This window comes from Synchiropus splendidus, chromosome 19 (assembly GCF_027744825.2).
Source record: "Synchiropus splendidus isolate RoL2022-P1 chromosome 19, RoL_Sspl_1.0, whole genome shotgun sequence".
Classification (NCBI taxonomy): Eukaryota; Metazoa; Chordata; class Actinopteri; order Syngnathiformes; family Callionymidae; genus Synchiropus; species Synchiropus splendidus.
This window is the reverse complement of record NC_071352.1, coordinates 16,234,667-16,258,746: the sequence shown is the minus strand read 5'-3', so window position 1 is coordinate 16,258,746 and position 24,080 is coordinate 16,234,667. Positions and strand designations below refer to the sequence as shown.

Here is a 24,080-nt window from a genome sequence, read left to right as displayed (position 1 = left end):
CTTTTCAATGGATCATCACACACGCTGCGCTCATTTCAAAATGCTATTTTGTCTCCAACTCCATGCTTCAGGTGCTCCAAGCTGTCTGTCCAGTTTGGTGGCTTTTCATTCTCTGCCGAGCCTTCAAAATGCTGGCATGGCGGATGATGTGATGTGAAGAAGGATGCGGGCCTGATTTCAGCTTGATCCTTTTTGGCATTGTTCATGACACGTTTGGAGAGTTTGGTTGACAGATGGGTCAGTGTCGCGCTTCCGACACGTCCGAGACAAAAGAACTGAGATTGTTGTGGACAGCTCTGCTGACAAGCCAACTGTGTCCCCTCAGGTGAGGAGGAGGAGTTAGGACCTCCACCCACGGTGGACGAGGCAGCCGACGCTCTCATGACCCGACTGGGTTTTCTGCTGGGAGAGAAGGTCGTGAGCGGAGAACCCGAGTCCGTGTACCATGGTCAGGCGCAGGTACAAACACAAATACAGGACAATGACTTGTAAATATTGTGTAATTATAGATCATACAAGATGATGACTATATGGCCTGTTTCTGGCAATGTTGTGTATAAAGTATGTATTTTATTACCGTGTATAACATCATTGTTGATACACTGTAGTAGTGTATATCCCTAAACATCAACTGCAGGCTCTCTGCTTTGGTGGAGTTATTAAGTGTGAATATTCGGACGTGTTTTGTGTCCCACAGAGGATTTCTCCATCCTCCAGTCTGGCCAGCAGCGGTGCCTCCCCTTGCTCCACACTGCAGCCCCCTGCTGACGGAGATGGGAACAACCACAACAAGCTTGTCTCCAACAGGGCCTCAGTCACCTCCCCCTCTTCAACCCTGGAGAGCCGGGACAGCGGCATCATCGGTACAGACCCCAGCAAGAGGTGCACATGTCAGGGAGACACGAGACCTGAAACCACTATGTTGTCTTTCAGCTACACTGACCAGCTACTCAGCTGACTCGGCAGTGGAGCGCGAGGAGAGCGCCAAGCGGCCTGGAGAGGGCTCTCAGGGCGGCAGCCTGAACGTGTGGAGGAGCAGCGGGCGGCCCGTGGTGGCATCCAGCTCCTCCGCCTCCATGGTGGCAGCGGGAAGCTCCGGCGAAGGGTTCCGCTACAGAGGGGAGGAGAACATGGCTGCCTCCACCTACAGCCTCAACAAGCTCCACCCAGACTGGGGCCTCGACTCGGCCCGCTTGTCCGGCTCCACCCACTCCATCCCGCTCTGCCTCTTGCCCCGCCCAAACTCTGTTGCAGGTAACTCCTCCCTCCTGACTTGAAGGTTGTTCTGGAGCAAGTTTTTTTTTCCAAGTTGTTGTTCACTCTGCAAAGGACCTGCGTCCCAGGTTCTAGCTGTCAAATGCTTCACATTACAAGCAGTGATGTGAAGCATCTCCCCCACCCCCCAAAAAATATCTTTACAGCAGAGCTAATAAACATCTGACAGCGTTTAAGTGGAATAGATAATTGCTAACACAGCTATCAGCGCTGCAGCAGCGCTTTGATCGCTGCGCTGCCGCCTGCAGGTTATAAAGTTTTGATTCAAAACAGGCGCTCAGACAAACAAGACACGCCTGATCCACATGTTCACATCTCATCCTCCCAGCACTGTTTTCTCACTCTCATAAAAACTCTTTGGGAGAGGAAGGAAGTCACATGCATGACGTCTCTCTCTCGTTCTCTCACCAACACACACACTCACACAGGATGTGAGGCATAGTTACTCGCTCCGCTGCTGGATTGTAGCTGGGTTGTTTGGATGCGAAGCGATCGGTGAGTTTCTGATTTTCCTAACTTCAACCCGCTCAAGTTTGCTGGCCACACAGAGGACCACGCGTGAGTGAGGGGTCCTCACACCCTCAGTGGAAGAAGTGTTGGCGGTGGGATTCATCAGCCGTGGAGGGGAGCCTACCCCCAACTGGGCAACCTGCCGTGTGTGAAAGCGAAAGAGGGTCTCGGATGTGTTCCAACAATGCTGACAGAGGCAATTTGAGGAAGCTGTAACCCAAAGCTCAATTCTTGTGTGGCACGGTACAATCGTTGAGCATGGAGTAATGCAAAGTTTTCTTCCTGCTTCAGCCACCAGCTCGGCTCACTTGGAGGACCTGGCCTACCTGGATGAGCAGGCCAGACACATCCCCTCGAGGACGTCGCTCAGAATGCCCCGGCAGAATTCAGGGAGCCGCGCTCAGCAGGAGAACAGAGGTCAGCTCAAGAATGGGCCTCAGGCTGATCCCTTCCAGGACCACTTGTAATTCAGCTGTGGTGTCACCCTGTTTTTCCTGGTGCAGTTCGCTTCACGCCGTCCCTCAACCTGAAGCCGCTGCACTTCGAGGTTCCCGGCCTCTCGTCTGACTGGATGTTCGCCGGGAGGGAGTGGCTCTTCCAGGAGGTGGATGCCTGTCTCCGAGGCGACAACCCGTCGTCGAACCGGGGCGTGGTCATCGTCGGGAACATGGGCTTCGGCAAAACGGCCATCATCGCCCGGCTGGTGGCGCTCAGCTGTCACGGGAGCCGCATGTGGCCGAGCACTCCGGCGAGCCAGACCTTGCCGAAACGTGAGAAAAGAGACGCATTTCTCTCCACAGTCAAATGTTTCTGACGCTTTTTCTATCATCCCAGATGCTGACTCGTTCTCCGATTCCCTGGCCAGAGGAGAGGGACAGGACGCAGGAGGAAGCTGTCCTGGGACTCCAGAGATGAAGAGGAGGCAGCAGGAGGCGCTGAGGAGGCTCGCAGCTCAGGTGTCCAAAACATGAGCAAAAAGATATTTTTCCTACTTATGGGTTTGAGGAACATTTAGGGAGGGTGAGGGACTCTTTTTGACCGTGACGGTGTCTCCTCGCAGGTGGTCTCCTACCACTTCTGCCAGGCCGATAACTGCCACTCATGTCTGGTTCCCGAGTTCGTCCACAACATGGCGGCGACGCTGAGCGACAGCCCTCAGCTGGTGGCGTACCGTGACCTCCTGCACCGCTCACCGCAGCTCCAGAGCGCGCTGAGTCTGCGCTCCTGCATCCAGGACCCCAGCGCCGCCCTGGAGAGGGGCATCCTGGAGCCTCTGGAGGGTCTCTGCCGGGACAGGAAGATTCACGTGGAGGGGGCGGGCCTTATTTTACTGATTGACGGGCTGAACGAGGCGGAGTTTCATCGGCCGGACTACGGCGACACGCTGACCTCCTTCCTGTCCAGGAACATCCAGAAGTTTCCACCGTGGCTGAAGGTCATCACCACTGTCAGGAGCACGCAGCAGGTAGACCACTGTCTTTGTTCTCGCTTGCTTGACGCAGCAATGGAGCCAAGAGTGCGATTTCTTTCCTCCGTTTTATCCATCTCATGATTTTGTTGGTATTTTTTACTGTGAATTCACTTTATATTCATCAAAACGTTGCTTGTTTCTTTAGACAACGACAACCAAATAAGCTTGAGTTTGTTATTTAAAAATCCCAGTCAATGTTTTCTGTAAATTTTCCTGTTAGAATAATATTCATTGTCGTCTATTTATAGTGTTTTGAACTTGGAACAATGATCCCGGAGGACGTTATTAATTTTAGTTCTCAATTGCTGTAGATTATTACATAACAACATCATTCTCTTCATCCCTCATCACTAATCAAAATAATAATTTTGGTCCTCCACGACCCCTCATTAGTTTTCTAATCTTATATTTGACTGTTGAATTAATAAATACAACATTTGTATAATTTATACACAGATTGAAACATTTTTATATATTTATATCCAAGTATAATATGAGAGGCTGTGGTTTATTAACATATTCATGATCTCCTGTCCAGGAGATCACTCGCTCGCTGCCCTTTCATCACGTCTCTTTGGACCAGATGGAGGAGAACAGTGCCATCGACCAGGACCTGGAGGTGCCGTCATGCTCGGTCACGGCGTCTCGCTCTCACCGTGCTCGTCCTCTCATCACCTGTGTGTCCCCACAGAGCTACCTGATGCAGCGCATCAACAGCAGCGCGGAGATTCAGAGCAACATGTCCCTCAGCAACGGTCGCCTGGACAACATGGCCATCGTGAAGCTGGTGAGCCACCTGAAGAGCCTGAGCCGAGGCTCCTACCTGTACCTGAAGCTCACCCTGGACCTGATCGAGGCCGGGTTCCTGGTGCTGAAGAGCTCCAGCTTCAAGGTGAGAATGAAGGACTGTGACAGCTCGGTCCCTGATGTTTTGAAGTGGAGACAGAAGAACATCTTATGGCAACTGTTTCCATGGCTACAGGTCGTCCCCGTCAGTCTGGCCGAGGTTTACCTGCTGCAGCTCAACATGCGCTTCCCCACTCAGTCGTCCTTCCAAAGAGTTCTGCCGCTGCTCAACGTCAGCGTGGCGTCCCTGCACCCGCTGACCGACCAGCAGGTAGACAACCTCACTGTCCAGAAACTGTTAGCTGCCCCAGATATGAGGGAGTTCATTATCGTAATAGATAAAAAAGATGTTTAATGAACAAATGAACTATTTTTAAGATGATGCTCATTTTAAAATCAATTTCATGCGAGTTGAAAGGAAATTTGGGGATTGATAGGCGTTAATACACATACATATATATATATATATTCACTAAATTCTGGCATGAAAATAGCATTAAATAAGTACACTCAAATATTAAGTGATGAAACTGAATTTGAAACTTTCAGAAAAAAAGATTCCAATTGTTTTTTGGATGTTATTTTTTAATCATTTAAAACCTGAACCTGAACCCAAACTTTGTTAATGGGGAATAAATGAAGAAAGACAGGGTTTGAGTGTGGACTGAGGTCCGAAATGAAGGAGAATATCTTCTCTCACGGGCCGCTGTCCTGTCTCCCGTCAGCTCTTTGAGGTGGTGAACGCCGGCGCTCTGAGCGGAGGGTCGATGCTGTGGAGCGAGTTCGTGCAGCGCCTGGAGCAGCTCTCTTCCTTCCTGCTGCGGCGCTCCGACGGCACCCGCATGCTCAACCACACCTCCTTCAGGGAGTGGCTGGTGTGGCGGGAGGACGGCCAGGACGACCGCTTCCTCTGCGACCCCCGGTACGGCGGCGTGGACGCCAAACCAAGCATGTCTTCTGACCGACCTCTGTGTGCAGGAGCGGACACACGCTGCTGGCCTTCTGGCTCTGCAGGCAGGAGGGGAAGCTGAACCGGCAGCAGACGCTGGAGCTCGGACATCACATCCTCAAGGCTCACATCTACAAGGTAACTGCCTTTAGAATCCTGGCAGTAGGTGAAGTCAAACAACCTCAAACTTCTGGAAAAGTAGTGATGGAAAAGTGAGGTTTGGAACTAGTTTAATAGGCTGTTGACTATACGTTAACAGAGTCGTGATGGTCTCTCCAACCTTCTGTTTGCCAGGGTCTCAGTAAGAAGCTGGGGGTCTCCTCATCCGTGCTGCAGGGGCTGTGGCTGTCCTACAGCACAGAGAGCGTGAGCAGCGCTCTGTCCTCTCTGAGGAACCTCTACACCCCGAACATCAAGGTAACACTCACGCTGACAAGCACACACGGATGGGCCGTAACTCCCCCTCACAACCCCTCAGGTGAGTCGTCTGCTCATCATGGGCGGCGCTGATGTGGATCACCGCACCGACGTCCTCAACAGCGCCCCGCTGCTGTGCGTCCACGCTCACCTGGGTCACCGGGACGCCGTGGCTCTGCTGCTGGACCACGGGGCTCAGGTGGGTCCGCCAGTCGGGTCACCTCATAGCCGCTCCCGTTAACGTCTGTGTTCGGTTCTCAGGTGGACACCAGGTCACATGACGGCCTGACCGCGCTGGGATTCGCCGCCTCGGCCGGACACATGGAGGTGGTCAGCATGCTGATTCAGCACAGAGCGAAGGTGATGGCTCGAGTCAAATCACATAAACGATCCTCAGTTTGGTTGTTTCTCAAGATGCCGTCAGTCTTGAGCGCCCCCTTCTGGTCTGAGACTTACAATACATTTAGGATTTTTCTTTTATTCACAAAAAATATCAAATATAATATATCAAATATAAAGTATCAAAAATACAAATATTGCAGGTTTAGTTATTTTTATACATATAAATACATACGTGAATGAAGGCCAAACAATCATTTATTTGTTGCTTTGTAAACCTTATAATAATCTAATATGATATTTAAAACGTGTTTCTTCTGCCGTTGAAGTGTTGAAACTAGATACTCTAGAAGCAGTTGTAGGTACCTGCCGTGCGTCCGTGACGGTGCCTGTGTGTACACTCAGGTGGGTCACGTGGATGGTTCGGGCCGGTGTGTTTTGGTGCACGTGGCTCAGCGGGGCCACCTGCAGGTGCTGCGCTTCCTGCTGAAGCACACCGTGGAGTGGAACTGCACCACCTGCTGCGGCCAGAGGGGGGTGAGCCGGAGCCAGGCAGTGCAGCAGGCCCTGATCGCTGCAGCCAGTGCGGGACACGCTGAGGTGAGGTGACGTGGCTCGTGCTGACTGTGACAGCAGGGCGCTGTCTCACGAGGATGTGCTTGCAGATTGTTTCATATCTGCTGGATCGTCCTGAGGAAGAGCAGCGAGAGGAAGAGCGAGTGGAGGTCAACAGTCCGGACAGTCTGTGGGGGGAGACAGGTGCGTCCTAAACTCTGAGCCCTCACACGGTCTTGACAGAGAGGGATGAAATCCTACTGTCGCTGCTGTCCACTCACAACATGTCTCGGCCTCAGCGCTGACGTCGGCAGCAGGAGGCGGGCGCTTGTCGGTCTGCAGGCTCCTCCTGGAGAACGGAGGTGCTGTCCAGCAAGCCAGCAAACGAGGCATCACGCCGCTGTTCAGTGCTGTGAAACGAGGTCACTGGAAGGTGAAGTGCTCACACAATTGCTGACCACCATTTTACTGCTGAACCTCGTCACTCTGCTCGATCTCTAACGCTGTCCTGTGTGGTTCTTAGTTTTACACTGAGTTCTGACCGTCCCCTTGTTCTCCTCAGGTGGTGGAGCTGCTGCTCAAACACGGAGCGGACGTCAACACGATGGATCAGCAGGGTCGAACTGCTCTGATGATGGCAGCATCCGAGGGTCACATCACCACGGCTCAGCTGCTGCTGGATCACGGTAAACAAAGCAAGAGTTTCTCCGAGAGCAGCAGAGCCAGGAGACTAAGTTTGGTGCTGTTTCCAGGAGCTTCACTGGACCGGGCCGACCGGGAGGGTCTGACTGCTCTGAGCTGGGCCTGTCTGAAGGGTCAGCTGCCGCTGGTTCAGGAGCTGGTGGAGAGGGGAGCTGCCACCACGCACTCGGACCGCAGCGGCCGGACTCCTCTGGACCTGGCTGCCTTCAGAGGAGATCCAGAAGTGGTGAGTCCGAGCAAACCACGGGGTCATGCTCGTCACCAGTGAAAGTCACACTTGTCTCCACCTTCAGGTGCAGCACCTGGTTGACCACGGCGCCTCTGTGGAGCATGTGGACTCCAGCGGGATGAGACCTCTGGACCGGGCTGTGGGCTGCAGGAACACCTCCGCTGTCATTGCGCTGCTCAAGAAGGGAGCGCAGATCGGTCAGTGCCTGAGAGTGAAGTGAGATGAGTCTGATCTGCCATGGCTGTACACAAATGAGTGGGAATTTGTGGTGTGCAGGACCAGCCACCTGGGCCATGGCCACCTCCAAACCTGACATTTTGATGGTTCTTCTGAGCAAACTGATCCAGGAAGGAGACAAACTGTACAAGGTGAGGTCACACACAGTGGCTCCGGGTGATGTCCTGTCTCACCGCCTGCTGTTCCAGCAAGGGAAGGTGCGAGAGGCAGCTCAGTCCTATCAGTCAGCGCTGCAGAAGTTCCCTGGAGACGAGCTGAAGACCTTCAGGCAGCTGAGAGTGTCGGTGCTGCTCAACCTGTCGCGCTGCCGTCGCAAGATGAACGTCAGTCCTCAGACCCAGATCGACTCACACGTCCGGCTTTCCCTCGATATTTATCAGACTTGTTTCGTTCCAGGACTTCGGCCTCGCTGAGGAGTTTGCCACTAAAGCGCTGGAGCTAAAAGCGAAATCGTACGAAGCGTTCTACGCCAGAGCACGAGCCAAACGTAGCCGCAGGTAATTAGCTGCACATGCTAGTTGACTAGCCATTTTGACTGCACCATACAGCGGAGAGCATCACCTTCCTGTAGGATCCAGCCACGTGAGGTCGCAAACATCTGAAGTTGACTCGCTTGTTTCCTTGATTACAGACAGTTCCATGCAGCGCTGGAGGACCTGATTGAGGCCAGTCGTCTTTGTCCTGCCAACCGGGAAATCCAGAGGCTGCTGGCACGGGTCAAGGAGGAGTGTCGTCAGTCGGGCCAACAGCAGGACCCGTCGCTTCACGTCTGTCCACAGAATCAGTCTTACGTCGAGTCCAGAAGCCGTGACTCCGCATGCTTGCAGGGCCAAGACCGGGAAGCCCACACTGAGGAAGAGGGGGAGGAGGAGGAAGACAAGCTGCATGAGAGGGAAGTGGAGATGTATCCCCAAAGCTCGGAATCGCTGGATCATCCTGGTGGACCGATGGGGTCTTCGCTGTCCCCGACTCACTCATATCATCACTCCTCCAGTCCCACCCACCTCCCGCCATCTAGTCTCCATCAGACTTCTCCTCCGCCCTCCTACCAGTGCTACAGTCCTGCAACATCCCCGATGCACCATCAGCAGCGAGCCGCCCCTGAGGTGTTCTCAGTCCTGCAGCAGCAGCCGACGTCTTTCTATCAGTCGGAGAACAACCAGCAGCTTCAACATCATCTGGCAAGTCAGAGGTCCTTCCAGAACCCTCAAGCTCACTGGCAACAGCAACCCAGAGGCCAGATGCCAAGACCCGCCCAGCCGGGTCTGGTTTTTGGAAGTTCGGCGTACGCCCAGTTTGGTCAGCTTCCTCCGGAACTGTCTGAGCTGGCGCAGAGTCCGCAGGTGCAGGCGGGTCTTGGCTCCGGAGGGGCGTATCGTCTGGATGATGCGGAGGCCGACCTGGTTGGCCAGTCCAGACCGGCAGCCAGTTACAGCAGGAGTTCCAACATCGGAACTCATCGGTTTGGTCAGCCTCGGCAATTCAACCGCAACCAGTCCAAAGCGGCATATTACCCCATGGAGGTTACTGAGGCCACAATGACCCCAACCGAGGGCCTTCCGCTCTCCCCGGATCACCAGTATTACAACCAGGCTCGACGTCCACTCAGTGCACACCCCACTTCTGCGCCTGCTCCGGCGCCACGTCCTCTCATTCACTCCCAAAGCCACAGTGTGCAGTTCTCCAGTTCCACCAGTAGCAATAACCTCCCCAGTGGACAGCAGTCGGCCCGAGGCCCTGGCTTCAGGACGTCTGCTTCAACCCAGCACATGGATCTACCTCCTGATCTGGGTGGACCTCCTGGTTACCATGAAGATCTTTTGGAGATGGTTGGCGGTGGGACCTTCCCAGGAGAGGGGGGTCGTTCAACTCGAAACACCCCCTTCATGGGAGTCATGGACAAGTCAGTGAGGGTGCAGCAGCAGTACCCCCAACAACCTCCCCCCAGCTCCTCCACTCTCAGTCCCTCTCGCTCCTGGGCTGTGTCCTCTGTGGATACCGTCATCACCTCTCCCACCAAGACCCCCACCACCCAGCCACTGCCGTACTCCATCGCCTACCACAACCACAGCAACAACAACGCACACAATGGCCACCAGTACCACGACAACCAGCGCCACTTCTACGATGTCATGCCAGGCACCCGTCCTCTGGGCGACACCTCAATGAAGGTTGCGAGTCAGAATCCGTCCTTCTTTGACGTGAAGCTGGCCAGAACACTGCCGGTCATCCACAGCTACTCGGACAGAGCGAACGACAGAAAGACGGGCCCTACCTCTCCTGTCAAACCAAAAAGACCATTTGTGGAGTCTAACGTCTAGATGTCTGAATGAGTGGGGGGGTGGGGGCGCCCACTCCCGAGGGCGCAAGACTGTAGCCTGATCTTTGTGTCCTTTTGAAAGTGACTGAGCGCAACCACGAAAGATGTCTAAGGATTTGTTGGTCCACGAAGCTGCACTGGACGCTCACAACATTTCTGCTCTTGGACGTTGACTGGAATTTTGGACAGTTTTCAGGATTTCACGTGGAAGGTGAACGGAACTCTTTGCGAAATGACATTTGTGCACTAATGATCCGCTGCCTGTCAGGGACCAAAGCAAACAGCAGTTCAACTGAATGTTTAGGTTTGTGGTCTTCAGATGCGTCGGCCCTCGACCGAACACTTCTGGCTGATCTGTCGCTGGCCTTGCTGCCCGGCACTCTGGCGATGCTTGCCACTTCTCCCTAAGACAGGCCCCGGGACTCCATGGCATGTCTGATGAGTTTTGTGTGGCATCCCTCCTCTGATACCATCAGATCAGCCCAACTAGCTTGCCAACCCCAACCCCCTCCTTGAAGACGTAGTGATTTTCAGTTCCTAGCTGGGGGTCCTTCGACTCAAGCATAGTGGCGACACTCCTATAGACCGCCAGCGTGCCACTCTACTTCTGACACCATTTGCGACAGAGCGGATGACGGTGGGCCCCGCCCACCCGTGGTTTCCTGTCGGATCCCTGGATTTGTCACGGCACCAAACTAGCCAGCGTCTTAGTTTCTACAGACTCACAACTAGTTCAACATATCATTTTCCCAGTCTCCCGACTGGAACGTGTACAGGTGCCAGTGTCCCAGAAACAACAGCGACGACTGTTGCTGAATAAGTGGAGAATTAAAAAAAAACAGCTGTTTATTAAGTTATTGGTGAAAGAAAAAAACAAAAAGTGCTTCAGTGCTGTCAGACAAAAGAATAATAAAGAGGCACTTAACCGTCCAGAACCTAGTGCACCAGTCAGAGGCGGGTGGGGGACCCGGTGGAAGCCATACTGACTTGCTGTAAATAGACATAAAGTAAGTGATATTTATCGTTTCTAAGTTATGTCTGTATTTAACTATAAATATTGTTTTTGTCTATCAGATGTTTATTCTTGTTTTTGCTACTGTTTTATTTCTAAGAGCAAAGTTAGCAAGAAAAAAAGCCCCTGCGCGAGTCGGATGCCCAGTTTTGTTTGCTTGTCCGTGTTAACTGAGTAATGTTGTTGTTACCGCTACAAACGCATTCATGTCGACTTTGATTCCGTACGAGACCCTTAAGACACTCAGCTGCGGCTCCCTGGTGCTATGAACAGCCAGCTGATTCCGAGTAGATGATGTCACGTCTACCCTCCACCAAAAATGATTTTGTTGCCTTTCGTCTTGTATTTCGAGCGCTGAGTAGCATCTATCTGAAGAAAAGAGCAACACACTGTGCGGGCTCGCTGGCTGGGTTAGCCACGGCTAACTCGTCACTTCGCTCGACGCAAGCACAAGTCGCATGGCTGGAGTGGAGCACAAGTCTGAAGCGTGTAAAAGGACGTGCAGCCAGTGCTACTGGTCTCTGCTGAAGGTGTCGGCGTTAGCTTGAAGAGGCTAACCGTCCGGACAGAATGACTTGTTTCTTTTTGTGCTCATGAATGACTGTTTCTTCTGTAGGTTTGTGTTTTTTATGTTTCTAATAAATCAGCTGTTGCTGGTGAAAGTTCCACAGCGTGAGTGAGTTTGTCCGGTTTATCAAGGACCGAAGCTTCTGCTCTGACAGTTGAGGGACTTGCGTGTATCGAATACCGAACCTCTTGATCCAGACTTGCCCATCTTTGGTTGGCCGTACTGAGTAGAGCCCAGAATAAATGGGTCACTTTTGAAATGTGGACCGAAGACAGCGACTCCGAGGTGACTCGATCCTCTCCTTATCTGGTCGGTACACAAGCTTGCCAGGTATCGGGTCACTGTGGCACTTGGGTCCAGCTCCAACCTTGGACACCCAGAGGGCCTCGCCCTACACACTCGAGGACCCGTTCAGGAGCTGAGGGTTCCTTCACCACTGTTGTAGCAAGGGCTCCTCACTGCTCGCCTTCAACTCGTCACCGAAGTTTGACTCGTCCAACTGGTTCAAGACAGTTCATCACGACTCGTGTTCTGTCGTGTGATGAGATGTCGGCAGTTGAGCAAACGAGGAAAGAAGTTCTTCTGTCTTCCAGAGGGGAACAACAATGTCTGATGACTGGAGTCAGCTGTGGGCAAAGATTCCGGCTGAAGCACTTTTTGGAAAGAAAACAGAACAACACAGCGGAATGTGTTGTGAAAAACTGACTTGACGTCATTGGAGATTATTCACAATTCTTTAACCCGACACGCGAAAGGAAATGGTCGCCTCACGGACACTTCAGTGGGGCTTTAGTGAGGAGGCAAACCTCGTCATGCTCTGCTTTACTTTCAACACAAACGCACACAGCATAGCAGTAGAAGCACAGACAGCTTAAAGCATTCGACATCGACTGTCACGCGGAATAAGACGCAACAAGATCGGATCCAAGTGGTTCTGCAACGTGAAGATGAGATCAACTGAAAGTTCGACACACGTCTGTCTTAATACACTTTCTGACGCCGAACTTGAGTGTTGACTGGCAAACAAGGCAGTTACTTAAAAGTAACTTTGGTTCTATGAGAGTCGGGGCAAAGACCCTTGATTTTGTGATGCTCGACTTCTAGTTCGAATGTGAAGAGACGCGAGGTTGACAAGTCTTCACTTCTTGGCACAATAAAAAAAACCTGTATATGAAAAATCTCGGAGTCAACCTGCGATTTCTGCTTTCAGTCACGGGTGGCGCCACGGGAACGTTGCGAAAAACACAAAACAAGATCAAAACCTTTCATTGCGTACTCTGACCTGAAGTCAGTTTACGTCTTTGGTTTTGAAATGTGATGTGAAAACACACATCTCAGTGACTTGATTTTACGATAAAAACCAAATTCTCGGGTCGGAGCTCGTATCATTTTTAGCGCACGAGGCGTCACAGGACAGATATTTTCACACATTTGACAATTAACTATAGGAACTGTGACGATAAAAACCAATGCATCTCGAGCAAAGCTACAAACACAGACTCGGCTAACATAAATACAGCGCGCGACGCAGTGCGTCAGTGGTTTGGCAGTTTTCAGTCGTCGCAGGTGAAAAATTAAAATGAGTCAACTGGACCCTGCAAGAGGACTTTGTCTCAGTTCTACTCGTCCAGGTCGATGTTCCGCGCACAAGGTTGCACACTTCTTTGCTAGTTCAAGTGATCGTAGTGTCGTGGAAGTATGACGTGATCGACCTATGAGTGTGATGATGGCGCTATGCTAGTTGTGCACTTTATCGTTTGGACTCAATTGTTGGCGCTGTTGAAGCGTTCTAAGGCCTGATTCAGTGAACTCATGCTAGCGACTGTCGCGAGACGTAGCACAAGGGCGGTTGGAGCGATGCTAGTTGAGCGGGAAGTGGCGTGGTCACAGGGGACACAGTCTCCAGGAAGCAAACGTGAGGAAACCCTCCTGACCCGTCAGAACTGAGACGACCCTCTTGGGGGATGATTCTGAAGAACTAAAACCAGGTCCAGTTGCAGACTTTAAAGGTTTCACTGCTTCACCCAAAGTTCCTGGAGCTCGTGGTTCAGGGCGACGAAGGCGAGCCCTCGTCCGTCAGGTTCTTGAAGTGCACCGACAGAGACTCCTCCTCGGGATTGGGTGGCCGTCTGTACTGGTCCCGGGTCACCAGGAAACTCAGCAGGAGCCCGAAAGCCACCAGCAGGAGGCCCAGGATGTTGGCGAGGACGCCCTCTGGAGCGAAGAGCGAGTACGACGCCCTGAGAGAAACCAACTGTCAGCAGGTGCACCTGAACCCCATTCGGAGGTGAGCGCACGTACATGATGTTGAAGAGGAGCTTCTCTGTGATCCCCAGCAGGCTGGTGCCGATGGACAACGCCAACAGAACCAGGCCACAGAAGACGTGCAGCGGGACGTACGAGGACCGAAGCCATGTGGTGGCACCGGGGGCCACGAAGAACAGCAGACCCAGAACCCACTGAGACCAGCAGAGGGAGACAGTGAGTTGATCATCATATATACTGTGTGTATATATATATATGTGTGGTTTGGATGGTTGACGTGAGTGTGTGTGTACCTGCGCACAGTACAGCAGTAACGTCAACATCCCACACCAGCTGTGAAGCGAGTACATGTTGGGGATTTTAGCTGATCTGTGGAAGTCAAACACGGCGACGAAGCCTACAAACACACCGAGACACAACTCAGCATGAAGCTGCTATTGGAGTAGAAAAAAGGATGTTTTGTTATTTGTGGAGATGCCTACAAGTTTATATTTCATAGAAATTATAATAATGAAACAATATTTTGTTTTTCTATTATTGCTTGACATGTGCGGACGGGAAAACATTTTGTTTTGTTCCACCGGGTCAACGGAGTGAACGCCTCCCAAGTCAGCGAACTCGGATGACTGTGTGGGCGACTGTGTGGACGACTGTGCGGAAGACTGTGTGGGCGACTGTGTGGACGACTGTGTGGGCGACTGTGTGGGCGACTGTGTGGGCGACTGTGCGGAAGACTGTGTGGGCGACTGTGTGGACGACTGTGTGGGCGACTGTGTGGGCGACTGTGCGGACGACTGTGCGGACGACTGTGTGGGCGACTGTGCGGGCGACTGTGCGGGCGACTGTGCGGGCGACTGTGTGGGCGACTGTGTGGACGACTGTGTGGGCGACTGTGTGGGCGACTGTGTGGACGACTGTGTGGGCGACTGTGTGGGCGACTGTGTGGGCGACTGTGTGGGCGACTGTGTGGACGACTGTGTGGGCGACTGTGTGGACGACTGTGTGGGCGACTGTGTGGAAGACTGTGTGGAAGACTGTGTGGGCGACTGTGTGGGCGACTGTGTGGACGACTGTGTGGGCGACTGTGTGGACGACTGTGTGGGCGACTGTGTGGACGACTGTGTGGACGACTGTGTGGGCGACTGTGTGGACGACTGTGTGGGCGACTGTGTGGACGACTGTGTGGACGACTGTGCGGACGACTGTGCGGACGACTGTGCGGACGACTGTGTGTGCGACTGTGCGGGCGACTGTGTGTGCGACTGTGTGGGCGACTGTGTGTGCGACTGTGTGGGCGACTGTGTGGGCGACTGTGTGGGCGACTGTGCGGGCGACTGTGCGGGCGACTGTGCGGACGACTGTGCGGGCGACTGTGCGGGCGACTGTGCGGACGACTGTGTGGGCGACTGTGTGGACTGTGTGGTAAAAAAATCCAATGTTTTTCCATTTTCTAACTTAAATTAAACCTTGATCTGAAAATCTGAGGCCAGCTGGCTCGAGGTTGACATGAAAACTAAAGGGTCCCACACGGCAGACCACTTGCGTTTCCCGTGGAGCTGCCTCATGATCCACACAGACATTCACAAGGAACCGTGAGATCAGGTTGTTTCAGCAGCTGCATCCTGTTGACAGATGCGCTTCCTTATCAACACAGTTTAGCAGAGCGTTTTTGCCGACTCGACAAGGTCACGTGACTGTCTTTCAGAGGTGCGCGCACCGACCCGGGGATTGCTCGGTGACCTTGGTGACCGGTGTTGTGGGACCCGCCACTCGTGCTTTCGTAGTTCTGACGGCATGATTGGTGAAACAAATGCATGTGGACCACCAGGAAGAAGGACTTGAGCCCTGGCTTCAACTCGACAGGACACTCACCTGCGACGCTGACCACGAGGGCGAGCAGGTGGATGACTCCGTGCAGGAGCTTCACGTTCCTCTTGGCTTCACGTCGGAACACTCTGTAGACCAGGATGGCTGCAGGAGTGAGACACACACATGAGCAGCCCCTAACAATGGAGTCCAAGCTGCCACTGGCTCTTTAAACGAGTCAACACACACACACAGAGTATCAGATTAGCTGGTGTGTGTGCTCGTGCCTCGGGTGTCGCTCGCTCACGTCCGCCTGACCTTTAGTTTGAAGGCTCTAATGTGATCGGCTGCCGGGAGTGACTGTCACTAACGCACTTACTGTCCACACAGACCGTGAGGTCTCACTCCGACACCACAGATTTCAGCCAATATTGACCGCTCCACCTGGAGTGCTGATAATAATGAGGAGGGAGCGTCTGAAGGTCAATATTGTGGAACCGTAGACCATCTGGTGGACGGTGTCAAACACACGACCCGGTGCGAGGCTTCAACACCATTATGCATCCTCAGCCAACTCACCGTCCCCCTGCAGGAAGACCAGGCCCAGGACCATGCAGAGCGGGTGCAGGTTGAACTCCCGAGCCGAGCCGTCCCAGGCGAACCCCCCGTGGTAGTGACCCATCCACACCCCTGTTATCACCACCGACGCCAGGCCCAGGACCTGCGAGGCGGCCACCAGCCAGGGCAGCATGGAGGGCAGCGGCCTGGGGGCGGGTTCCTCCATGATCTGAGGGAAGAGGAGAAGGTCTGATGGGAGCCGGACCCTCGGGTGAGTCCTCAACTCGATTATGTTCCCGAGCAAAGCCAGGGAAGACAAAGACAGAGGGTCATGTGACCCAATAATGTGATTTGTTGGAGCAGTTTGGGAACAAATTGTTTTATCCCGTGGCACGGGGCGTTGTTTTGAAATCATCTACATCTGGACCAACACTCTCCATGCACATTTATTGGCTAAATGACAGCTGACTCTTGCTCTTCAAAGAAGTGACAGTAAATATTTCTGAAACTAAAGTTAAATCTGTGCTCATTATGAGTATCATTCACCCCAAAACAAACAAGAATTGTAGCCATTTAACAGGTTGTGATTCTCGTCGTTTCATTCAACACCGATGGAATTGTGTGTGTTGAGGAAATGAGAGGAGCTCAGTGGTGTTTTTCTCAACACAAACACGACCACATGAATCTTTTAGAGGACCGCTGATGGCGATATACAGCAGTTATAACTAAAAGAAATGAGCGAGCGGAATCGAGCCCTGCGCAGTTCCTGACCGTGCAGTCCGTGAACGCACCTTGGACAAACAGAGCGGTGGCAGGACAAATGCAAAATGTGAATCCAACAACCGACACAGCCACCTGTTCCGTCGCGTTGTTAGGCCATTGACAGAAAGGTGTTCTCTGAGGCGTGAATCACGCGAATGGTGCGTTAAAGTGCAAGGAGATCGGACTTACGGTGTTGCGTTCCGCTCGGCTGGGAAAAGTCTGGAAGCCTAGATCCGCCTTGCTGCGCTCTCACGCGCGCACGGGACGTGTGTGTTTCTGAACACGCCCAGCCGGAGCGACAGGCCGTGCACACACGAGCTTCTTCGCCGATTCATTTCAGGGAGTTTGAACTCGCACCGCATCCGCAGACGGATGACTGACAGCTGGAGCGTCGGGGGTTGTTGCCATGACGACGGGGGACACGGGGATGGCGGGGTGATGAATGGTGGCTGTGGAGGATGGTGAGTCACGGCTGATGGACGGATGAAGACGTGGCAAGTGATGGAGTCACATCATCTTCATCGATCAGTTTTTTTATTGAGGATTTGACTTTATTACTTATATATATTCATTTATTGATTTATTTACTCACATACTAATGCTTCGTCAGTAAAACCTATCTCCGAAACTCGCCTGAATAATCTGAATAAATCGATTTTAACAGGCTCAATAAATGAACAGTCGCCATCAGTGATGTAGAATCGTCTTAAACACTGTTTTGTTTTTATTAAAATCCACTTATTTAGGTTCATATCTCATCTATCGAACTATAGTTGACAATGTACGCATTCGTGCCTCAAATGCAACGCCAAGACTCGTCAAGTCAGTGAGAGGTTTACGGTAACTTTCTTCAAAGTGAGACCGAACCTTTCAGACGTGGCCTAAAAGCTGCAGCGTGCACTTCTACCGCTGGGGGGCGCTGCAGCCTAGATAAGCGTCTGGGTTCTTTCAGCGTTCTCAATTTATACACCAATTAACTTCAGACTGATGAATTGGTTTATCCATTCATGTGGCGGGGAAAAACACACCTTTGAGGACATCTGACCGTTTGGCCGGCACTCACTAGGCTAACCCTGAATTTGAGGGTTAAAACAACTAAAAATAACGAAGTCATTGTAATCTGTTTGGTTCAGAGTCCAGGCTCATGTTTGCCATGTGTTTTGCATGTCCAGGTTTAGGTTCATGTCAATGAGCGGTCCCCACAAAGTAGCGGATGCAAACGTGTGTGCGCATACAGACACTTGTTCCCTGACATTTTTTTATTCCTCCGGTGACTCACTTGCCGCTGACTCACTGCTCCACTCTCTTCTGTCTGTGTAGTTTATATTGGCAGGTTGACTTTTGTTTTCTGGTTCCGTTTCATAACTTCTGATGGACCAGAGTTTCACGGATCAGACAACCAACCCCTCAACACTACAATTGGAATAACCCTAGAACCCCTCAACACCTCAATTCAACTACAAAGTGCAGCGTAATATACACTAACAACAACAAAATGAAACAAGCAGACACAACGAAAGTGATGAACCACGCAATATTCCAAGGCTAAACAACTAAACTAGCATCTAAGCACAACAACAAGCACAAAAATAATCCGCCCTTCTATATATATAAATATTTACACAATGTCAAATAATGAAACCCTGTCAACTGATGGGACACTGCAACACAAAAAGTTAACCCTGCAAACATAAAGAAGCCCAACAGTCGATCATAAAGCGCTTCACCAAAAGAATCCCTTCAGATCCTGCAGACATCACCTACATCTGCTCATGTGCTCCAGTGAAAGACACAGCCAGCTCTTCATCACCGTCAGTCATCAGCACCAGACTTCCTCAGTGACACGGCCTCATGACCTGCCCTGGCTAGGGTCCGAGCTCATGTAGAGGGTGGAGATGGTCCGCTGAGTTGACCCGAATCAGCTTTAAAAACCATAAATCCTCCTCCCGACACCTGTGGAGTAAAATCTGGCTGAGGACAGCGTCGCCATGGCAACAACATCATTACCAGAATAGCTCTCTCTTTCTATTTCGGTCTCTCACGCTCTCCTTCTGCAGGTCCCGCCTCCGCCTCTCTTCTCTGACTGTTCCTCTGTTTGAGCTGAACATCCATCTTCGGCGTGTCACCCCCAAACTGACCCCCAAAACCTGTCAGCGTTCATCCTCATTAGCCTGAGTCCAGACGCTTGTTTCCAACCACCAGAGCAGATGCTACTTCTCTGCAAGACACTTGAGCTGCTGCTGTGTCACAAATGCAGATTCCGTTGAAGATTTAATGCGACTGAAAGGTGAACAACTCTGGAGCAAAACTTTTCTGGCTTCTGAGAGGAGCTCTTGTCCCTGCGCGTCGGCAGCAGAGCTGAAGATATGTGAGCGGTCAGCTGTCACTTCTGTCTGTGAAGCTGCAGGACACCTTTTACTGACATTTATTTCAAGACATTTCACTGGAATATGGAGAAATATATCCGCATATACAGTACACATTTGGTTTTCATTCATCTCCATATCTCACTTCATATTGTCTTTTGATTTTTCATATTACCATCTCTTTCCTCATTTTCACATACTGTGCCTTTATTGTGGTTTATTGATTTATTTAATTCATAACATATTTATTCTCCCTTTCACAACACCTACTTCTTACTTCCCTATTTATATAGCTCCATCAATATTTATTATTTTTCATATTTACTCATATAATCTCACCTCTCACCTCTTTGAACATACACTTATTCCCAATTAAATATGTACTTTATGTTCCTCGATTTCGACCCACATTTCCCCATGTTCTCATGTTTTTCCTCATGTGTCATTTTTTCGTATTTCTTTTTAATTCTCCAGATACAAATATTTACTTTTTCTCCTTCTGCTACAATAATGATTATTCTTATTTTTGTTTGTCTGCCTCCACCCTTCTGCATATATTTGCTTTTTATGTCTACAGTGGGAAAGTGGAAAAAAAGGTTTTCAGACAGCCCATGCGTTGTGCTAATGGCAGGATATGTTCATATTAATTTGATGAAGTCGTGTTTTGTTTGATTTTTTTGTCCAGTTTTGAGCACATTTTCTGTTGTTTTCTGACTTTGACGCCAACGACGTTTGTTGGGCGCTATTTCGGTCAGTTTTGCAGGGGGAAACATGACTTAAAACATGACTTAAATACACCGTTCATAGCAGTGTGACGGTTTGGGCTGATCATGCGCACAACGCGAAATTATTTGCGGTTTCGTGTCGGTAAGTGTCGCTCGTGCGGCTCCATTGGTTTCTATTGGGGCTATTTTTAGCTGGGCAGACTGGTCACGTGGCGGAGGACGTCAATAATGTTGTTGTCGGTGGAGAGACAGACGGAGTGAGAGAGACTGTAAACATGGAGGAGGCTCGGCTGTAGCAGGCGACAACCGTCCGCCTCGTGATCTGTTCCCTCCGTTTCCCAGCGACATTCAGGAAGAGTGGCTCCCGGGGAGCGGGGCCAGCCTCGGTGGGAGCTCGAGCCGCGAAGAAGAAGAAGCAGCAGCAGCCGCAGCAGCAGCAGCCGAAGAGCTCGGCTGGCTGCACCGGGAGGAAGCGTTGACACATCCCGGCGGCGAGCGGAGCCGTGCGTGTGGCCGTCAGCTCCGCCGCTCATGGAGGCGCCGAGGTTCACCGTGGGCTCGCGCGGCTAACTTGAACGCGCCGACGCTGGAAGACGACTTGACCGGGCGCTGAGGAAGTCGGCGGGCAGGTCAGTCGCTGTTCTGTCGCCTCACTCGACTTGAAGCTAACTTCCAGCTGCGGAGCTGCTGTGGAAGCTCGCATCACTCCAGCACAACTGCAGCTAACCGTCGTTAGCTTCCACTGAACCGCACAGACTCCACACACGTGACCGCGCCTGTCACTTCTGAGCATAAGCTCAAGTTCGTCTTTGAAAACGTGTTTCAAAATGTTTCCGTCTCATGCCGCCACGGCTGCAGTCAGTTGTGCTCTTCAGTTGGCATCAGTTTAAACGTGAAATGATGCTCTTGCTGCCACTTCACTTCCAAATTAAAACACATTTCTCTTTTGGACTTCACCATAGAGTCACGTGTCTCTGCTCACAACACTGAAACCCGAGTATAATGGCCAAATGTGAAGTTTTAATCCTCAAATTGAGGCCTAACCGTGTGGGCCCTGGCCAAAAGGACCTCACAAGTATAGCGATTCAGTGTACACACACTACCACACACCCAAAAACACACGGCATTCATCATTAGGTTTTTGAAGGTGAAGAATTGAATGGCACTTTCTGTCACATTTCTGTCAGCAAAAGACATTGGTCTGTTCTGCTTCCTGGTCCAATGATGAATGCATCGTGATTGGCTGACGTGGAGAGATTCGTGGGCAAACCAGGAAGTCGCCTGAAGAAAGATAGAGAAAAGACCACACTAAATCGGAATGTTTCCGCCTGACCTTTCAGTATTGTCCAGCCGTGTTACGCCCACACATGTAACCGTCAGCACGATAGCATTGGGATTGGGAGACGTGTGCCCACTAAAGAAGTCACAGAACCACCTGTCCTGATGGAGGAGACATGACAGTACAGCACAGGACGGCGGCAGCAGTCGAACTTCATCCAGCTACTCCGTTAGTCCAACTTAAACGTGCTCTCTGCGTACTACTGCATATTTAGGGTGAATAGTCCCATCATATCTTTTGTTAGAAACCTGCTTAAGTACGTTTTTCCACTCACCTCACCTGTTGGGCCTCTACTAGTTCACTTAATTGTTGCTGTGGTCAAGGCTCCTCCTCTTTCATCTTCATGTCCCACCAGTGTTGGCACCACGAGTCCTCCACTCTGACGTGCCAGTAAGGTCCTCACTGGTCGTCCTCCTCTTCTTCCTCACCAACCTTTGTGGTCCGACACTCTCTCTCCTCTCTACAAACCATCCAAACTTCTCATTTCAGACCTTGTCCTTTCTCGTCTCGCGCAATATCTCTGACTCCACTCTCTCATCTCTGCTCCTCTCATAGTATTACTATGGATTACTGACCCGAAATTCTGTGTTTGCAGTGCTTGGTAGACTTTAAAGATTCACCTTTTTTATCATAAAAAGAAGACCAAGAGCTTCAACCTGATGTTTGGTAGCTTTCTATGATACACTGTCTTCGTCCCTCCAAGACATGAACCAAAGTTCGTTTCTGGAACGGCAAAATGTCGAACCTTTTCTGGCCCAAAAACATGGGGACGTCAGCTGTACATTCAAAGATTCAAGCATAGCAGCTCTGAATAGGGGAGACCACCATGTGAGGTGTCCATGTCTGTGATGTGATGATGCCAACTTTTGGGGAGAAACGGTCCCTTTCGGTCTTTCGTTTCTTTCCATTCATCTCTAACCGTGGGCACACAGCCATGCATCTACGTTGATAAAAAAATGAGCGTGACACGAAGCTCCCTCCAGTCTAAGGACACCGATTCATGACTCTAAATCCAATGAAGTCTCGGTGGATGCACTCAGTATTCAGCGCAGGTTGAACACCAGTAAAGGTCACTCTCAGCCCGGGCACTCGGGGAGGTTAAAGCGGTCAGATGTGCTCCGCTAAAATCCGCGGAATTCTCCTCAGTTGTCTCCCGATCTGATAATTCCTGCAGCGCGACCATTCCTGGTCTCCCCGCCGCCCCTCTGCCCATCATGAGGGTCCGGATCGCAGGAAGGGATTTGCTCTTTAGCAGCTTTCCCAGAAACCCGAGCCAGCAGGTCAAGGGTTGCTCCGTTACTTACATAATGCCACTGCTGCTCCCTATATACACGCTCGATGTACAGCCAGCAGGAGTCGCTGACAGAAGCTTTAGATGGTGGAGGATTAGGTGTATTCTGGAATGATCCTTATCAAAACATGTTTGCACAACTGATGCCGTGCGGGACAGTATTAGCTTAGCAGAAGCGGCGGCGTTCATTGTTACTTGGTGACTGAATCATTCTCAAGTCACACAACGGCGTGTTGCTAGCATGGGGCTGGCCACCACGCGAGGAATGCTTGGTCACGGCGTCACCTCATCATCTCAGCAGAAGCAGAAGTGAGGAAGGTGTTTGAGATGAGGCGCTGATAAAGACCGGGCCGACGCAGGCAAGCCAATTCTGCGCCTCCTCTGAATGTGTCATGTGTCATGTGTCGGCGCTGTTCTGGGCCGTCACACTCCGAGGGGATGAGAAATGCTACTTGAAGGAGAACAGATTTAGACTCGGCCAGCTAAAATGACGCTTTGTTGTTGTGACATGTGTCGCCGTGTGATACAAGTCGACCAAGTGACATGTAAGAAGGGGCTGTGTGAGCAGGAACGTGATGGCGAGGGGTCGAATTTCCACTCCTCCCTTCTCTGCTCCCAGATGCCTGCGCTTGTGAAGGAGTGGCCCCCAGCAGAGACTCAGAGGAGAACAGCTAAGGAGGCTCGGAATCTTTTGTGGAGTTCAGCTGCATCATCATGATAATAATCTGGATAATTTCTCCATGTTATCGTTGTGTTTTTTGAGTATTTTTAGTCTGTTTTGTACTATTTGTTATGTTTATTTTCTGGTGTTTCTGTTTCTACAATATGGGCTATCTTTCATATACTTCTATATTGTGCTCAAGATCTTGTTAGGCTGAAGATGCATGATCATTTCTTCACCTGATGGTTTCTAATGTTTCTTCAGTAGCATCTAGGAACTGTGTCCAGACTGCTCCATAGTTCAAGTCAACTGTTCAGAGACATGAGATACAGCAGACAGACGGCTCCATTTAACCCCTAAATAAAGCTGGCAGAGCAGCCTGTCAGACACCAGCGGCTTCTACCAGAGACCTGAAACATTGAGGTTCTCATCTCTGCATCTCTGAGTTCACTGTTCTATTCTATATACTGTTCGTCAACAAACCATGATGTTGGAGACAAACTCCACCAACAAGTTTCATCATAAAACAGTTTCAAGAGAGACTGTAGTGTCCAACGCTTGGAAAAGAATGAACATGGATTGATCGTTTTTTTGTCCATATCGACCATCACTAATACATAGATATTTGGATATCGTGTTGCATTTGTGACATGTTTGGTGCTAACGTTTTCTTTTTGTACCCAGTTACTTTGTTAATTCAGTCCTCTGTTGAAGTCCGAAATTTTACTGAAAGTCAAGCTGGACTGATGTCAAAAGAGTAAACTTGTTTTCATGCGCATAATATTATACTGCATTATCTGATTTCCCATTTAAAATGATGGTTATTATTACAGCATACTGCTGAACTGACAGTATGTATCGTATCACCACTCCTGTA

At 51.0% G+C, this 24,080-nt stretch overlaps 3 protein-coding genes across 5 annotated transcripts in view; 2 read left to right on the top strand and 1 right to left on the bottom strand.

Moving 5' to 3' along the window:
- tanc2a (tetratricopeptide repeat, ankyrin repeat and coiled-coil containing 2a) overlaps positions 1 to 11,608 on the top strand; it is a 28,543-nt gene extending 16,935 nt beyond the window's left edge. The window contains exons 2-26 of one of the 2 annotated variants that reach the window (XM_053851451.1): positions 326 to 459; positions 698 to 863; positions 934 to 1,254; positions 2,077 to 2,202; positions 2,289 to 2,555; positions 2,620 to 2,741; positions 2,846 to 3,250; positions 3,795 to 3,875; positions 3,948 to 4,148; positions 4,239 to 4,373; positions 4,828 to 5,024; positions 5,081 to 5,189; positions 5,346 to 5,468; positions 5,530 to 5,667; positions 5,730 to 5,828; positions 6,213 to 6,407; positions 6,473 to 6,566; positions 6,662 to 6,795; positions 6,925 to 7,048; positions 7,115 to 7,290; positions 7,358 to 7,490; positions 7,570 to 7,661; positions 7,719 to 7,853; positions 7,927 to 8,027; positions 8,162 to 11,608. In XM_053851451.1, the coding sequence (XP_053707426.1) occupies positions 326 to 459; positions 698 to 863; positions 934 to 1,254; positions 2,077 to 2,202; positions 2,289 to 2,555; positions 2,620 to 2,741; positions 2,846 to 3,250; positions 3,795 to 3,875; positions 3,948 to 4,148; positions 4,239 to 4,373; positions 4,828 to 5,024; positions 5,081 to 5,189; positions 5,346 to 5,468; positions 5,530 to 5,667; positions 5,730 to 5,828; positions 6,213 to 6,407; positions 6,473 to 6,566; positions 6,662 to 6,795; positions 6,925 to 7,048; positions 7,115 to 7,290; positions 7,358 to 7,490; positions 7,570 to 7,661; positions 7,719 to 7,853; positions 7,927 to 8,027; positions 8,162 to 9,851 (5,498 nt within the window). In that variant the 3' untranslated portion in view covers positions 9,852 to 11,608. The remainder of the gene's footprint in view (positions 1 to 325; positions 460 to 697; positions 864 to 933; positions 1,255 to 2,076; positions 2,203 to 2,288; positions 2,556 to 2,619; positions 2,742 to 2,845; positions 3,251 to 3,794; positions 3,876 to 3,947; positions 4,149 to 4,238; positions 4,374 to 4,827; positions 5,025 to 5,080; positions 5,190 to 5,345; positions 5,469 to 5,529; positions 5,668 to 5,729; positions 5,829 to 6,212; positions 6,408 to 6,472; positions 6,567 to 6,661; positions 6,796 to 6,924; positions 7,049 to 7,114; positions 7,291 to 7,357; positions 7,491 to 7,569; positions 7,662 to 7,718; positions 7,854 to 7,926; positions 8,028 to 8,161) is intronic. The other variant, XM_053851452.1, reaches the window with a different exon arrangement.
- LOC128750859 (transmembrane ascorbate-dependent reductase CYB561) lies at positions 9,867 to 17,172 on the bottom strand. The gene is made up of 6 exons (XM_053851453.1): positions 17,011 to 17,172; positions 16,081 to 16,288; positions 15,568 to 15,666; positions 13,989 to 14,092; positions 13,732 to 13,889; positions 9,867 to 13,670 (listed from the first exon to the last, which is right to left on the bottom strand). The coding sequence occupies exons 2-6, from the start codon at positions 16,283 to 16,285 to the stop codon at positions 13,478 to 13,480; spliced, it is 759 nt and encodes a 252-aa protein (XP_053707428.1). The 5' UTR covers positions 16,286 to 16,288; positions 17,011 to 17,172; the 3' UTR covers positions 9,867 to 13,477.
- Positions 17,173 to 20,102: 2,930 nt separating this feature from the next.
- hdac5 (histone deacetylase 5) overlaps positions 20,103 to 24,080 on the top strand; it is a 35,750-nt gene continuing 31,772 nt past the window's right edge. For both annotated transcript variants that reach the window (XM_053852643.1, XM_053852641.1), the window contains exon 1: positions 20,103 to 20,541. The gene's annotated coding sequence lies outside the window, so the exon portion shown is untranslated. The remainder of the gene's footprint in view (positions 20,542 to 24,080) is intronic.